At 44.2% G+C, this 17985-nt stretch overlaps 1 protein-coding gene and 1 non-coding gene across 2 annotated transcripts; one reads left to right on the forward strand and one right to left on the reverse strand.

Annotated features, from left to right (window-relative positions):
• Positions 1 to 868: 868 nt before the first annotated feature.
• Positions 869 to 1021, reverse strand: LOC121546851. Its single transcript, XR_005996440.2, has one exon. It is a non-coding gene; the product is annotated as a 5.8S ribosomal RNA (ribosomal RNA).
• Positions 1022 to 14335: 13314 nt separating this feature from the next.
• Positions 14336 to 16130, forward strand: LOC121545972 (tumor necrosis factor receptor superfamily member 6B-like). The gene is made up of 4 exons (XM_041856929.2): positions 14336 to 14372; positions 14580 to 14979; positions 15136 to 15318; positions 15692 to 16130. Exons 1-4 carry the CDS (start codon positions 14364 to 14366, stop codon positions 15961 to 15963), a joined length of 864 nt encoding a protein of 287 aa, XP_041712863.1. The 5' UTR covers positions 14336 to 14363; the 3' UTR covers positions 15964 to 16130.
• Positions 16131 to 17985: the final 1855 nt, after the last annotated feature.

Raw genomic sequence — 17985 nt, forward strand, 5'->3', positions numbered from 1 at the left:
GTCCTCGGCCCCGGGAAGCGGCGAGTACGGAGCAGGGGCGCTGTAAAGCTCACGGCCGAAACCGGTAGCCACCTTCGCCCCCAGCCCTTCCAAGCCGACCCAGAGCCGGTCGCGGTGCACCACCGACGGCGGACTGCGCGGACCCCACCCGTTTACCTCTCAACGGTTTCACGCCCTCTTGAACTCTCTCTTCAAAGTTATTTTCGACTATCGGTCTCGTGCCGGTATTTAGCCTTAGATGGAGTTTACCACCCGCTTTGGGCTGCATTCCCAAACAACTCGACTACGAGAAGACCAGACCCCGGCGCGATGGGGGCCGTTACCGGCCTCACACCGTCCACGGGCTGAGCCTCGATCAGAAGGACCGGACGGACGGGGATTCGGCGCTGGGCTCTTCCCTCTTCGCTTGCCGATACTGAGGGAATCCGGGTTAGTTTATTTTCCTCCGCTTAGTAATATGCTTAAATTCAGCGGGTTGTCTCGTCTGATCTGAGGTCGGAGTCAAAGTGAATGGAGTGTGGCCGGGCACCCGGGCTCACCTTCTCAATTCGGTTCAGGTCGGCGGTCGGAGCTCCACGGCCCAAACCTAACCCCGAGCGCTACCCCGAGAACTGCATGCGTAGCGCGGGCAGCACGGAGAGACAGAGTCCACCGGCAGCCGCGCCCGACCATGCGGTGAACATGGGCGCCTCCCGCCGAGGCAGGAAGGGAAAGGAAGGGTGCACGGGGGAGGGGAACGAGAGCCGAGGCCACCTCTCACCCTCCCACCGAGCCGTCCTGGTCTGCACTTAGGGGGACGAAGGCCGCACGGAGGCGGCCTGCGACTGCCCCAGCCGCGGAAACCCGGGGGTTCCGATTGATGGCAAAGCGACCCTCAGACAGGCGTAGCCCCAGGAGGAACCTGGGGCCGCAAGGTGCGTTCGAAGTGTCGATGATAAATGTTACCTGCAATTCACATTAGTTTCGCAGCTAGCTGCGTTCTTCATCGACGCACGAGCCAAGTGACCCACTGCTAAGAGTTGTACTCTTTTTGTTTTTTGTTTTTACGCAGAGGCTCATGGGCTAGGCGGGGTTGGGGAGGTTGCCCTCCTTTCCCCCGCCCGCCCCTTCGCCAGAGAGAGAGGCCACAGTTCATGTATAAAAAAGGTTGAAGGTTGAAACGAAAGCGTCATTATAGTTCCAAGATGGCGTAGCAGTGCGGTCGTGTTCTCTTGTGTGTCTATGTAAATAGCCTGTTTTTTGTATTTGTTTTGTATTTTACGTATATATTTCCCTATCACACTTTTCATCCTTCTACTAAATATACTTTCCTGCAACCCGCCTCACTCAATGTAGAATGGATTATATTATTTACTCACCTTTATCTAGAATCTCCAGATGAAACTAGCCAGCCAGCTAACTAGCTAACTAGCAACTTGCTATTAGCCACCGTTAGTGGTTTTCACCCAGAACATCGGATTTTCTGCCGGAATAACTGAATCACTGGACCTTAACACCGGATTGCAACTAGCTAGCCGCAACCGAATGGATGTCAAATGGATGTTGCTGTAGGCTAATCACCACTGCCCCCGAAGCAAGCATCAGTTAGCCTCGAGCCTTGAGCTAGCCCCGTCTATCTACCTCTCTGTCTACCGGACGGGAGTAGCCAGCTAACCAGCTAACTAGCTACTTGCTATTAGCCACCGTTAGCGGTGTTTCACCATTGTCCGTGGCCTGCACTACCTACCAGCCAGCTCTAGCCTGGACTATTATCGGCCAGTCTGAACTGTCTGCACAGCGCGTTATCGACCCAGAACCTATTGGATTTTCTGCCGGAATCACTGAATCACTGGACCTTTAACACTGGATAATCGCAACTAGCTAGCTGCAACCAAATGAACGTTGTTGTTGGCTAATCAGCCTTGAGCTAGCCTTGAGTCAGGCACATCTCCTGGCTATCTACCTCTCTGTCAACTGGACAGGACCTCCTAGAGTCGACACGGAGCCCCGCCGATCCATCACGACTGGTCTGCCAATGTAATCGTCTGTGGTTTCAACAGGCTTCCCGTTGCGACGACAACGAAGATCCATCTGCTAGCCCCGGCCCGCTAGCACACGCAAACGACAGCCGTGCTTCCTGATCGCTGTGCTGTAGTACCAATTCGAACTGCTCTCGGACACACATATTGCTGTTCACTGGACCTTATGATCACTCAGCTGCACAGCCGATGCCTACTGGACTGTTCCTTTACACGGTACCCTGTCCTGTTTATCTGTTTAGCCTGAGCCCAAACTTTATCGCCATTACCAGTTGTTGTCTTAGCACTCTCTAATAACACCTGTGATTGCTTTATGCCTCTCTCCCATGTCAATATGCCTTGCCTATTGCTGTTCCAGTTAGTTCTTATTATACAATTTCACTGTAGAACCCCAAGTCCCTCTCAAACTGCCTCAAATAGTTCCTTTGTTCCACCCCCCATACACGCCAAGACCGGCTCAATCGGTGCCTCCAGTGATGCTATCTCTTTCATTGTTACCCAACGCTTAGGTTTACCTCCACTGTACTCATATCCTTCCATATCCTTGTCTGTACATAATGCTCTGAATCTATACTACAACGCCCGGAAATCTGCCCCCTTTATTCTCTGTACCCAACGCACTAGAAGATCAGTTCTTAAAGCCTTTAGCCGTATCCTTATTCTAGTCCTCCTCTGTTCCTCTGGTGATGTAGAGGCTAACCCAGGCCCTGCAGCCCCCAGTATCACTCCTACTCCCCAGGAGCTATCATTTCTTGACTTCTGTAGCCGTAAAAGCCTTGGTTTTCTGCATGTTAACATCAGAAGCCTCCTTCCTAAGTTTCAGTTATTCACTGCGTTAGCACACTCCGCCAACCCTGATGTTCTAGCAGTGTCTGAATCCTGGCTTAGGAAGGCCACCAAAAATTCTGACCACCCCTCATCACTGTCAAACGCTCCCTAAAACACTTTAGCGAGCAGGCCTTCCTAATTGACCTGGCCCAGGTATCATGGATGGATATCGATCTCATTCCGTCAGTAGAGGATGCCTGGTTGTTCTTTAAAAGTAATTTCCTCTCAATCTTAAATAAACATGCCCCATTCAAAAAATACAGAACTAAGAACAGATATAGCCCCTGGTTCTCCTTACACTTGACTGCCCTTGACCAGCACAAAAACATCCTGTGACGTACTGCATTAGCATCGAATAGCCCCCGCGATATGCAACTTTTCAGGGAAGTTAGGAACCAATATACACAAGCAGTTAGGAAAGCAAAGGCTAGCTTTTTCAAACAGAAATTTGCATCCTGTAGCACAAAAAGTTTTGGGACACTGTAAAGTCCATGGAGAATAAGAGCACCTCCTCCCAGCTGCCCACTGCACTGAGGGTAGGAAACACTATCACCACCAATAAATCTACACTGCTCAAAAAAATAAAGGGAACACAAAAATAACACATCCTAGATCTGAATGAATGAAATAATCTTATTAAATACTTTTTTCTTTACATAGTTGAATGTGCTGACAACAAAATCACACAAAAATGATCAATGGAAATCAAATTTATCAATCCATGGAGGTCTGGATTTGGAGTCACCCTCAAAATTAAAGTGGAAAACCACACTACAGGCTGATCCAACTTTGATGTAATGTCCTTAAAACAAGTCAAAATGAGGCTCAGTAGTGTGTGTGGCCTCCACGTGCCTGTATGACCTCCCTACAATGCCTGGGCAGCTCCTGATAAGGTGGCGGATGGTCTCCTGAGGGATCTCCTCCCAGACCTGGACTAAAGCATCTGCCAACTCCTGGACAGTCTGTGGTGCAACGTGGCGTTGGTGGATGGAGCGAGACATGATGTCCCAGATGTCCTCAATTGGATTCAGGTCTGGGGAACGGGCGGGCCAGTCCATAGCATCAATGCCTTCCTCTTGCAGGAACTGCTGACACACTCCAGCCACATTAGGTCTAGCATTGTCTTGCATTAGGAGGAACCCAGGGCCAACCGCACCAGCATATGGTCTCACAAGGGGTCTGAGGATCTCATCTCGGTACCTAATGGCAGTCAAGCTACCTCTGGTGAGCACATGGAGGGCTGTGCGGCCCCCCAAAGAAATGCCACCCCACACCATGACTGACCCACCGCCAAACCGGTCAAGCTGGAGGATGTTGCAGGCAGCAGAACGTTCTCCACGGCGTCTCCAGACTCTGTCACGTCTGTCACATGAGCTCAGTGTGAATCTGCTTTCATCTGTGAAGAGCACAGGGCGCCAGTGGCGAATTTGCCAATCTTGGTGTTCTCTGGCAAATGCCAAACGTCCTGCACGGTGTTGGGTTGTAAGCACAACCCCCACCTGTGGACGTCGGGCCCTCATACCACCCTCATGGAGTCTGTTTCTGACCGTTTGAGCAGACACATGCACATTTGTGGCCTGCTGGAGGTCATTTTGAAGGGCTCTGGCAGTGCTCCTCCTGCTCCTCCTTGCATAAAGGCGGAGGTAGCAGTCCTGCTGCTGGGTTGTTACCCTCCTACGGCCTCCACCACGTCTCCTGATGTACTGGCCTGTCTCCTGGTAGCGCCTCCATGCTCTGGACACTACGCTGACAGACACAGCAAACCTTCTTGCCACAGCTCGCATTGATGTGCCATCCTGGATGAGCTGCACTACCTGAGCCACTTGTGTGGGTTGTAGACTCCGTCTCATGCTACCACTAGAGTGAAAGCACCGCCAGCATTCAAAAGTGACCAAAACATCAGCCAGGAAGCATAGGAACTGAGAAGTGGTCTGTGGTTACCACCTGCAAAACCAGTCCTTTATTGGGGGTGTCTTGCTAATTGCCTATAATTTCCACCTGTTGTCTATTCCATTTTCACAACAGCATGTGACATTTATTGTATATCAGTGTTGCTTCCTAAGTGGACAGTTTGATTTCACAGAAGTGTGATTGACTTGGGGTTACATTGTGTTGTTTAAGTGTTCCCTTTATTTTTTTGAGCAGTGTACAATAATCGAGAATTTCAACAAGCATTTTGCTACGGCTGGCCATGCTTTCCACCTGTCTACCAGCTGATGTTCTGAAAGAGCTGAAAAATCTGGACCCCCACAAATCATCTGGGCTAGACAATCTGGACCCTTTCTTTCTAAAACTAGCCGCCGAAATTGTCGCAACCCCTTTTACTAGCCTGTTCAACCTCTCTTTCGTATCGTCTGAGATCCACAGATATTGGAAAGCTGCCGCGGTCATCCCCCTCTTCAAAGGGGGTGAAACTCTAGATCCAAACGGTTACAGACCTATATCCATCCTGCCCTGCCTTTAGAAAGTTTTTGAAAGCCAAGTTAACAAACAGATCACCGACCATTTCGAATCCCACCGTACCTTCTCCGCTATGCAATTCGGTTTCCGAGCTGGTCTGGGGTGCACCTCAGCCACACTCAAGGTCCTAAATGATATTATAACCGCGATCGATAATAGACAGTACTGTGCAGCCGTCTTCATCGACCTGGCCAAGGCTTTCGACTCTGTCAACCACCGCATTCTTATTGGCAGACTAAATAGCCTTGGTTTCTCAAATGACTGCCTCGCCTGGTTCACCAACTACTTCTCAGATAGAGTTCAATGTGTCAAGTCGGAAGGGCCTGTTGTCTGGACCTCTGGCAGTCTCTATGGGGGTGCCACAGGGTTCAATTCTTGGGCCGACTCTTTTCTCTGTGTATATCAATGATGTCGCTCTTGCTGCTGGTGACTCTCAGATCCACCTCTACGCAGACGACACCATTTTGTATACATCTGGCCTTTCATTGGACACTGTGTTAACAAACCTCCAAACGAGCTTCAATGCCATACAACACTCCTTCAGTAGCCTCCAACTGCTCTTAAACACTAGTAAAATGAAATGCATGCTCTTCAATCGAACGCTGCTGGCACCCGCCCACCCGACTAGAATGACTACTCTGGACGGGTCTGACCTAGAGTATGTGGACAACTACAAATACCTAGGTGTCTGGTTAGACTGTAAACTCTCCTTCCAGACTCACATTAAGCATCTCCAATCCAAAGTTAAATCTAGAATCGGCTTCCTATTTCGCAACAAAGCCTTCTTCACTCATGCTGCCAAACATGCCCTCGTAAAACTGACTATCCTACTGATCCTTGACTTCGGCGATGTCATTTACAAAATAGCCTCCAACACTCTACTCAGCAAATTGGATGTAGTCTATCACAGTCCCATCTGTTTTGTCACCAAAGCCCCATATACTACCCACCACTGTGACCTGTACGCTCTTGTTGGTTGGTCCTCACTACATATTCGTCGCCAAACCCACTGGCTCCAGGCCATCTATAAATCACTGCTAGGCAAATCCCCGCCTTATCTTAGCTCATTGGTCACCATAGCAACACCCACCCGTAGTATGCGCTCCAGCAGGTATATCTAACTGGTCATCCCCAAAGCCAACACCTCCTTTGGCCGCCATTCCTTCCAGTTCTCTGCTGCCAATGACTGGAACGAATTGCAAAATCTCTGAAGCTGGAGACTCTTATCTCCCTCACTAACTTTAAGCATCAGTTGTCAGAGCAGCTTACCGATCACTGCACCTGTACACAGCCCATCTGGAATTAGCCCACCCAACTACCTCATCCCCATATTGTTATTTATTTTGCTCATTTGCACCCCAGTATCTCTATTTGCACATCATCTCTTGCACATCTATCATTCCAGTGTTAATACTAATTGTAATTATTTTGCACTATGGCCTATTTATTGCCTTACCTCCATAACTTGCTACATTTGAACACACTGTATATATATTTTCTGTTGTATTTTTGACTTTATGTTTTGTTTTACCCCATATGTAACTCTGTGTTGTTGTTTTTATCGCACTGCTTTGCTTTATCTTGGCCAGGTCGCAGTTGTAAATGAGAACTTGTTCTCAACTGGCTTACCTGGTTAAATAAAGGTTAAATAAAAAAATATATAGTCAAACTCATCGTCATTGCAGTACAGAGCCAAAACAACAAGAAATGTGTAACTGTCCCAATACTTTTGGAGCTCACTGTAGGTGTTCTTCTTGTCCAGGTGGGTGTTGCATCCTAGGTTAAAGGAAGCGGGTTATTTTTAGTTCTTACGAAGAGAAACCCGACAGTCTAAAGCATTAACATCACAAAGACGGTTTATGACAGCGGATACAACATAGCCTGTTCCGAGCTGAGTTCATCTGCACCTGCTCAAAGGTAGCATATTTGAATACCCTGGCCAACAACCAATGAGGGCCTGCCAATTAAGCTATGTACATCCAATCAGATACATATTTCCAATATCACGCACTGAACAAATGCATACCATTTTAACCAGATGTGCATAATAACATGCTGCTTATCTCTCAAACACTACAGTGGGAGAGGGCAGTGTGGAGTGCAATAGAGATTGCGTCATCTGTGGATCTGTTGGGGCGGTATACGAATTGGAGTGGGTCCAGGGTGTCTGGGATGATGGTGTTGATGTGAGCCATGCCTTTCAAAGCATTTCATGGCTACAGATATGAGTGCTACAGGGCGATAGTCATTTAGACAGGTTACCTTGGCGTTCTTGGACCCAGGGACTATGGTGGTCTGCTTGAAACATGTAGGTATTACAGACTGGGTCAGGGAGAGGTTGAAAATGTCAGTGAAGACACTTGCCAGCTGGTCAGCACCTGCTCTGAGTACACGTCCTGGTAAACCATCTGACACCTCTGCCTTGTGAATATTAACCTGTTTAAAGGTCTTACTCACATTGGCTACTGCGAGCGAGATCACACGGTTGTCCGGAACTGCTGGTGCTCTCCTGCATGGTTCAGTGTTGCTTGCTTTGAAGCGAGCATAGAAGACATTTAGCTCATCTGGTAGACTCGCCTTACTGGGCAGCTCGCGGCTGGGTTTCCCTTTGTAATCCGTAATAGTTTGCAAGCCCTGCCACTTCCGACTGTTTGATGACTCGTCGGATGTCGTAGCGGGATTTCTTATAAGTGTCCAGATCAGTGTCCCGCTGCTTAAAAGCCGCAGCTCTAGCCTTTAGCTCAGTGCGGATAATGCCTGTAATCCATGGCTTTTGGTTAGGATATGTACGTACAGTCACTGTGGGGACAACTTCGTCAATGCACTTATTAATGAAGCTAGTCACTGATGTGGTAAACTCCTCAATGCCATCAGATGAATCCCGGAACATATTCCAGTCTGTGCTACCGAAACAGTCCTGTAGCTTAGCATCTGCTTCATCGGATCACTTCTGTATTGAGTGTGTCACTGTGGTACTTCTTGTTTGAGTTTTTGCTTGTAAGCAGGAATCAGAAAGATAGAGTTATGGTCAGGGAGAGCCTTGTATGCGTTTCTGTGTGTCGTTAAAGGTGATCTATAATTTTATTGTCGCTTGTTCAAGGGGGGGGCAAAGTATGGCCCCATTATTTAAATGTTTTAAATATTATTATATTTGAGTTACAATTTTTGTTCTAAAATTACTCATTCCATGATATACAAACAACCTCCAATAGATGGTGCTGTAGCCTGGCAGCACGCTCAGTATTTGGGCCTACAGTCAGATTCAGAATGCGCTCAGTCATCACAGCCACTTCATTGCTTGACGACTTTTGACGTGAAAAATGAGTGCTGCAAAAATGAGAAAAGTGGACTCTGAATGTTGTGTGTTTATAGAAGAATGGACAGCAAAATACTTTTTAACTAATATTGGACATAAGGCGGTATGTCTGATATACCAAGAAAGTGTTGTCGTTTTTAAGGAATATAATCTCAATCGTCATTTTTCAAGCAAGCATGCTTAACTATGCTAGCAATCTGTCCTCTCAAAATATGGCTCACAATGGAGATGAGAATTGTTCCTTAATATGCTTTCAAAAACAGACCATTCCAAATGAAACGGATGCTCTTACCATATGTTTCACTCAAATTTTAGAATAGTTTTTTTTTTTTTACACATCTGCTGTTACATTTTGCATGTCTCCAGTCATATAATATATATATATATATATATATGTTTAAGTTTGCATATTGTGACTGTAAGTTTGATTGTACTTTACAAGGGTAGAGATGCAGGATCTGTGTGTGTGTTTGACTGTGTCTGTGATGTTATAAATTATATCAATTTTGTGAAAAATGTGTTCACAAAAAACAAGGGTAGAGATGGTACAAGGGTAGAATTGTTCTGCAGGCATATGTACACCTAGAGTACACTAGTAGTTGCGTGTCAATGTGAAAATGAATAAAGGCTTCACATGTTTTGTCCCGCATATAGTATGTGGCCCTTCACTTGGTTTCAAAAACTCATTGTGGCCCTTGAGCCAAAAGGTTTGCCCACCCCTGCTCTCTTTCTCTTTCGAGTCCCGGGGATCAGGGCCTGGTCCAGGGTAAGCATAACGTCCTGAGCTGCCGACTCGTTGAAGTAGAAATCTTCATCCAAATCGAGGATAGTGATCATTGTTCTGATATTCAGAAGCATTTTTCGGTCATAGGAAATTATGGCGGAAACATTTTGTACAACAAAGGTAAAGATCAACGCAAAAAAAACACACAAAATAGCAGAATTGTTTAGGAGCCAATTCACACACTGCATACATGGCCAGACACATTGTAGCCTATCACTGAATGTGGCCACAATCTGAGGATGCACAGGATGCAATTTGCTACAAGATGTGGACAAGGTCGCACGTACTGGACATTGCTGTTATTTATCATATCTATATTCAATTTTCAGTAAACGAAACAAGAAAATGCACCATTGTGAAAGGAATGTTCTAGAGAATGGCTGGTTAGATACGTATCTCTAGCTCATGGTCTGTGTTCGTCCTCTAGTGTCAAGACTATGTTATGCCATTACACAGAAAAAAAGACATTAATGTAAAATAAACATTTTAGTTTGGCCTTCGTGATATGTCAGGAATTGTGAAAAACTGAGTTTAAATGTATTTGGTTAAGGTGTATGTAAACTTCCGACTTCAACTTTATATGGAAGTAGTTTAGTGTGAAAAATAAAGGGGTTAAATATTAGTAAAAATATATATAAAGAATTTCCTGATCTTTCTTATATCTCTCAGATATAGGACAAACACTTTAAAACAAACTTCCCCCTGTTGCTCACGGTCAGGTGCACATGATAACACCATTTTCCGAGAACTGTTTGGAACACAAATATTCATCTCAAATCTCAGAACAGGAACGGTATGTGCTTTTTTAGTTTTGTTCTGACGGCAGGCATCCAGTTTCTGTCTGTAAAGATTAGATTACATTTTAGATTTGTATTTAGTCACATGCACTGTAGTTGCAGTGTACAGTGAAATACATAAGCTCTGAGCTCCAACAGTGCAGGTGTGAATGAAACAATAATGATACAAAATAAAATCCAAAATACATACATATTTACAACAGTTTCACCTGCTGGTTTTGTCATGCATGATGCAAACAAATGCTTGTTGTGCTATCTAAGGTTGCACACGATACACGCTACCCACATGATGGAGGAAATGCTGTATGACAGAGTTAAAGAGGTGATAAAGACAAGGCTGCTTGCCAAAGAGCATATCCCCAGATTCATTTACATTTTAGTCATTTAGCATACGCCCTTATCCAGAGCGACTTACAGTTAGTGAGTGCATACATTATTTTTATTTTTTTCATACTGGCCCCCCGTGGGAATCGAACCCACAACCCTGGCGTTGAGAATATACACCATTTACCAAAATAGCAAGAATCTGCAACATCCTCCTAGAGTAACACTTTATTTTAAGTGTCCATAATAAACCATTTATAAGGCAGGTATAAGGCATTTATAAACCGTTTGCTCACCATTTATTAATCATTACTCCCACATTTGTAAATGCATGTATATATACATTATATACATTTGTAAACACATGTATATATATTTCCTTAAACATCCTGTGTTCTGTGCTTGTTCTTTTCCAGGTACAGCAGGAATGTCTACCAATGGCATGCTCATCATTTTGTTAGAAATTACACTGGTCACTCAAAACCTTTATAAAGTATTCATAAAGTATAAACAGCACTCACTTTAGATTAGGGACTGCAAATAGACTGGTTTAATAATGTGGGAGTAATGATTCATAAATGGTGAACACAATTTATAAATGCTTATAAATGGTTTATTATGGACCTTAAAGTTTGACTTCCTAGTTGTTAATGTTGTTAATGAATAAACACAATTTTAGACAAAGACGAAAATCTTATAGATGACCATTGGCTTATATAATACTTTATAATAGCCTAACTACATATTTCAAATAGTGCATTTCAAGTGTTCCCCCCCTGCCCACTTTAGAAAAGTGTTTAAATATTAGGCTACATAAAATTCAATTGAAGAAAACAGACATAGATAGATAAGGAGAGAGAAAGACTGCAAATGTATTAATATTTTGGCTGTAGCCAATGGCTACACTAGGGAACTGGCGGTCTCTCTCGCCCTCTCTCTCTGTTTTCTTCTACTGAATTCAATATACAACCTTCTGTGTTTGTCAAAGAATGATACTGGGAGTCGTTTATGTGGATACGGATAGATTTCCAGTGCTGTGCTTTGCTTGACAGTTTTGCATATGCGTATCTTTCTGCCAAGAAGTGATGGGCCATTTATGTATTATGCTAATTAGATACAGACTCTAGGGGTTAACAAATACCATATTTGCCCAGAGGGAACAGGGTGAGTCAGTTTCAACATCGTTATGTAAATACCAAGAGTTCCAAGACATGTCAATACATGCCACTGGGTTAGGAAAGGAGTAACTCTGGACTCTCAGTGGATTTCGACAGCCAGGCATACATAAACAAAGCAAAAAAAGAAACGTCCTCTCACTGTCAACTGTGTTTATTTTCAGCAAACTTAACATGTGTAAATATTTGTATGAACATAAGAAGATTCAACAACTGAGACATAAACTGAACAAGTTCCACAGACATGTGACTAACATAAATTGAATAATGTGTCCCTGAATAAAGGGGGGGTCAAAATCAAAAGTAACAGTCAGTATCTGGTGTGGCCACCAGCTGCATTAAGTACTGCAGTGCATCTCCTCCTCATGGACTGCACCAGATTTGCCAGTTTTTGCTGTGAGATGTTACCCCACTCTTCCACCAAGGCACCTGCAAGTTCCCGGACATTTCTGGGGGGAATGGCCGTAGCCCTCACCCTCCGATCCAAATGGTCCCAGACGTGCTCAATGGGATTGAGATCCGGGCTCTTCACTGGCCATGGCAGAACACTGACATTCCTGTCTTGCAGGAAATCATGTACAGAACGAGCAGTATGGCTTGTGGTATTGTCATGCTGGAGGGTCATGTCAGGATGAGCCTGCAGGAAGGGTACCACATGAGGGAAGAGGATCTCTTCCCTGTAACGCACAGCTTTGAGATTGCCTGCAATGACAACAAGCTCAGTCAGATGATGCTGTGACACACCCCCCAGACCATGACGGACCCTCCACCTCCAAATCGATCCCGCTCCAGAGTACAGGCCTCAGTGTAACGCTCATTCCTTCGACAATAAACACAAATCCGACCATCACCCCTGGTGAGACAAAACCGCGACTCGTCAGTGAAGAGCTCTTTTTGCCAGTCCTGTCTGGTCCAGCGACAGTGGGTTTGTGCCCATAGGCGATGTTGTTGCCGGTGATGTCTGGTGAGGACCTGCCTTACAACAGGCCTACAAGCCCTCAGTCCAGCCTCTCTCAGCCTATTGCGGACAGTCTGAGCACTGATGGAGGGATTGTGCATTCCTGGTGTAACTCGGGCAGTTGTTATTGCCATCCTGTACCTATCCCGCAGGTGTGATGTTCGGATGTACCGATCCTGTGCAGGTGTTGTTACACGTGGTCTGCCACTGCGAGGATGATCAGCTGTCCGTCCTGTCTCCCTGTAGCGCTGTCTTAGGCGTCTCACAGTATGGACATTGCAATTTATTGCCCTGGCCACATCTGCAGTCCTCATGCCTCCTTGCAGCATGCCTAAGGCATGTTCACACAGATGAGCAGGGACCCTGGGCATCTTTCTTTTGGTGTTTTTCAGAGTCAGTAGAAAGGCCTCTTTAGTGTCATACGTTTTTATAACTGTGACCTTAATTGCCTACTGTCTGTAAGCTGTTAGTGTCTTAACGACCGTTCCACAGGTGCATGTTCATTCATTGTTTATGGTTCATTGAACAAGCATGGGAAACAGTGTTTAAACCCTTTACAATGAAGATCTGTGAAGTTATTTGGATTTTTACGAATTATCTTTGAAAGACATGGTCCTGAAAAAGGGACGTTTTATTTTTTGCTGAGTTTTATCTCTCCTTTCTCCCAAAGTATGCACTTGTTCACTTCCCTTCATGGATTTTAAAGGACATTACTGGTAGCCTATAAGGAAACTCAGTCTAGGCCATGCCAACACGAGTTTTATAATTGTGGGGAATAGAGTGCATGTGGATCAGGAAGAACTGGACCCACTGGCTCCAGGCCATCTATAAATCACTGCTAGGCAAATCCCCGCCTTATTTTAGCTCATTGGTCACCATAGCAACACCCACCCATAGTCTGCGCTCCAGCGGGTATATCTCACTGGTCATCCCCAAAGCCAACACCTCCTTTGGCCGCAATTCCTTCCAGTTCTCTGCTGCCAATGACTGGAACAAATTGCAAAAATCTCTGAAGCTGGAGACACTTATCTCCCTCACTAACTTTAAGCATCAGTTGTCAGAGCACCTTACCGATCACTGCACCTGTACACAGCCCATCTGAAATTAGCCCGCCCAACTACCTCATCCCTATATTGTTATTTATTTTGCTCATTTGTACCCCAGTATCTCTATTTGCACATAATCTCTTACACATCTATCATTCCAGTGTTAATACTAATTGTAATTATTTTGCACTATAGCCTATTTTATTGCCTTACCTCCATAACTTGCTAAATTTGCACACACTGTATATTATATGTATTTCTGTTGTATTTTTTACTTTGTTTTGTTTTACCCCATATGTAACTCTGTGTTGTTGTTTTTATCGCACTGCTTTGCTTTATCTTGGCCAGGTCGCAGTTGTAAATGAGAACTTGTTCTCAACTGGTTTACCTGGTTAAATAAAGGTGAAATAAAATAAAATAAATAAAAAATTGGGACTTAAACATGACCAATGTGGTCTCTTAAATTTACCAAGCCACATGCTTTGATTGCTCTAAATGAAAACAACACCATGTGATATGTTCCAGACTAAAGAAAGGGCATCAGGAAGTTTCTGTGTTTTTGAGAACTGGGCATGAGAAATGAGTCATCATCCTTATGTATAAATTCTAAAGACGGTGAACAAATGAACATCAGTTTCTAGCTGACTAGAGAGGGAAATGTATCTGGTGAGTGTTATTTCTCTGCTCAAATATACCGGGCTCTTTGGTGCCTATAGGAATGGATATTATAGTGTAGCCAATAACTCTTGAATCTCAATAGCCTCATGAAATAGTCATTTGATGGCGTTGGACAGCTATACTAAGAGACGTAACCTAGCCTACACAAAGGTTATGATTGATTCTAAATTATAACACTGCTCTTTCTTCCAATAGCTGATCGGTTTTTTTCTGCCGCTCCTGGTATTCACACTCTGTGGCGGCAACCAGCCAGAGCCAGGCGCACCCACACCGACCTACATCTGGAGAGATGACATGACAGGGGTTTCCCTCACATGCGACAAATGTGCTCCTGGAACACACTTACGGAAGCATTGCACGAAGGACAGCAAAACTGAATGCGGACCTTGCCCAAAGTCCCACTACACAGAGATCTGGAACTACATTGAGCGGTGTCAGTACTGCAATATTTTTTGCACGGATAATCAGTTTGTAAGCGTGCAGTGCACCCGATTTCACAACCGAAAGTGCGAGTGTAAGGACGGGTTTTACATGAGACATGGGTCATGTTCAAGGCACAGCAAGTGTCCGCCCAGCAAAGGGGTGCTCTCGAATGGTAAGTGATAATATAATTTTAGGCTTTCATAATAAAGATGCCTTTTCCACTGCTATGTTTCCAGTTGGCTCTGCACACCACCAGGTTTTTCCTTTATTGTTGTTTATGGATTAAATACACCATGTAGGCTATACGATCAATATTCTTATTTTCCAGGAACAGCATACACTGATGTGACATGTGAACCTTGCAGAGGGGGCTTCTTCTCTGCAGAATCCTCCAGCAGCAAAACATGTCAGAAGTTCACTGTGTGTGCTCCAGGTCGCACCACTATACCGGGCGACGACAGGCATGACGTTTACTGCTCAGCGTGTAAGAATGGTTCAATAACACATGAAGGTGAGGGATTGATGTCAACTTGAACAATATAATCCACAATAAATGTTGAACATTTGAAGATTTTCGCCATGCAGTTGTTTAGTATTTTGTATACACATGGAAAAACATGTATTGAATGACTGGTTTGACAATTGTATAATGTTGTCACCTTCTTACCTACTAAAACTGAAACTGAAAAGCCTTGTTGTTTATCACAAATGGTGGTTGTAAAGTGGTTATCCCACTGGCTATAAGGTGAATGCACCTATTTGTAAGTCGCTCTGGATAAGAGCATCTGCTAAATGACGTAAATGTAAATGTAAATGGTCTCATTTCTTGGAATGCAGTCAATTAATTGGTTGCTCTCTTTTCTATCCCTCGTTCACCCAATCAGATGAAGCTATCTGTGACGGGGAGTTGATGGAATTCCTGGGACTGCAGATCCTCCCACCAAGAAAGCACAAAAGACTGATGACTGTGCTCATGAGGAATGCGGGGAAAAACTTCACCAAAAATGCAACTGTCCTAGACCTTCTCACAACTATTAAGAACAAACCTAGCAACAACAAATCTTTTGCTAGTCGAATACATGACATCCTGGACACAGACATGCTGCTCCATTTAAGACGTAAAGTCAGCAAATGGTTTCCTCATATGACTTCATAGGAGTAATATTTATCATAGAATATATTCTATATTCTAATATATTGTAAAATTTATTTTTCACTCCAAAGAATTCTATTTTATTTAGGATTATATATATACTACCCGTGTTTTAGAACACCTACTCATTCAAGGGTTTTTCTTGATTTGTACTATTTTCTACATTGTAGAATAATAGTGAAGACATCAAAACTATTAAATAACACATATGGAATCATGTAGTAACCAAAAAGTGTTAAACAAATCAAAATATATTTTATATTTGAGATTCTTCAAATAGCCACCCTTTGCCTTGATGACAGCTTTGCACACTCTTGGCATTATTTCAACCAGCTTCACCTGGAATGCTTTTCCAACAGCTTTTTTGCAGCAATTCGACCATGAAGGCCTGATTCACACAGTCTCCTCTGAACAGTTGATGTTGAGATGTGACTGTTACTTGAACTCTGTGAAGCATTTATTTGGGCTGCAATTTCTAAGGCTGGTGACTCTAATGAACTTATCCTCTGCAGCAGAGGTAACTCTGGGTCTTCCATTCCAGTGGCGGTCCTCAGTATCATGATAGCGCTTGATTGGTTTTGCGACTGCACTTCAAGAAACTTTCAAAGTTCTTGAAATGTTCCAGATTGACTGACCTTCATGTCTTAAAGTAACGATGGACTGTCATTTCTTTATTTTCTTTGATTATTTGAGCTGTTCTTGCCATAATATGGACTTGGTCTTTTACCAAATAGGGCTATCTTCTGTATACCCCCCCCCCCCTACCTTGTCACAACACAACTGATTGGCGCAAACGCATTAAGGAAAGAAATTCCGCAAATTAACTTTTAACAAGGCACACCTGTTAATTGAAATGCATTCCAGGTTACTACCTCATGAAGCTGGTTGAGAGAATGCCAAGCGTGTGCAAAGCTGTCATCAAGGCAAAGGGTGATACTACATGATTCCATATGTGTTATTTCATAGTTTTGATGTCTTCACTATTATTCTACAATGTAAAAAAAATTAAAAATAAAGAAAAACCCTTGAGTAGGTGTGTCCAAACTTTGGACTGGTAGTGTACAGTCGTGGTCAAACGTTTTGAGACATTTTCACAAAGTCTGCTGCCTCAGTTTTGATGAAGGCAATTTGCATATACTCCTGAATGTCATTAAGAGTGATCAGATAAATTGCATTTAATTGCAAAATCCCTCTTTGCCATGAAAATGAACTTAATCCCTAAAAAAACATTTCCACTGCATTTCAGCCCTGCCACAAAAGGACCTGCTGCCATCATGTCAGTGATTCTCTTGTTAACACAGGTGAGAGGGTTGACGAGGATAAGGCTTGAGATCACTCTGTCATGCTGATTGAGTTAGAATAACAGACTGGAAGATTTAAAAGGAGGGTGGTGCTTGGAATCATTGTTCTTCCTCTGTTAACCATGGTTACCTGCAAGGAAACACGTGCCGTCATCATTGTTTTGCCCAAAAAGGGCTTCACAAGCAAGGATATTGCTGCTAGTAAGATTGCACCTAAATCAACCATTTATCGGATCATCAAGAACTTCAAGGAGAGAGGTTCAATTGTTGTGAAGAAGGCTTCAGGGCGACCAAGAAAGTCCAGCAAGCACCAGGACCGTCTCCTAAAGTTGATTCAGCTGCGGGATCGGGGCACCACCAGTGCAGAGCTTGCTCGGGAATGGCAGCAGGCAGGTGTGAGTGCATCTGCACGCACAGTGAGGCGAAGATTTTTGGAGGATGGCCTGGTGTCAAGAAGGGCAGCAAAAAAGCCACTTCTCTCCAGGAAAAACATCAGGGACAGACTGATATTCTGCAAACTTACAGGGATTGGACTGCTGAGGACTGGGGTAAAGTCATTTCTGTTGAACCACTTTCTCAAAAAGGGTTTGTGTCCTATCCCACTTCGGTGAGACTCGGCTTGTCTTCGAATGGAGTGTTCGTTAGAATAGATACTTCAGATGGACCAACGGTTGTCTGAGAGGGATTGTCCTTCCCAACTAGTGTCTTTAGTGAAAGTTATCTA

The sequence above is a fragment of the Coregonus clupeaformis genome, chromosome 30 (assembly GCF_020615455.1).
Source record: "Coregonus clupeaformis isolate EN_2021a chromosome 30, ASM2061545v1, whole genome shotgun sequence".
Lineage (NCBI taxonomy): Eukaryota > Metazoa > Chordata > Actinopteri > Salmoniformes > Salmonidae > Coregonus > Coregonus clupeaformis.

Bases quoted from the DNA above. Each gene is read 5' to 3' on its own strand.
- LOC121545972 (XM_041856929.2), top strand. The intron at 14,980-15,135 runs GTAAGTGATAAT...CTTATTTTCCAG, and splicing joins CAAAGGGGTGCTCTCGAATG to GAACAGCATACACTGATGTG. The intron at 15,319-15,691 runs GTGAGGGATTGA...TCACCCAATCAG, and splicing joins TGGTTCAATAACACATGAAG to ATGAAGCTATCTGTGACGGG.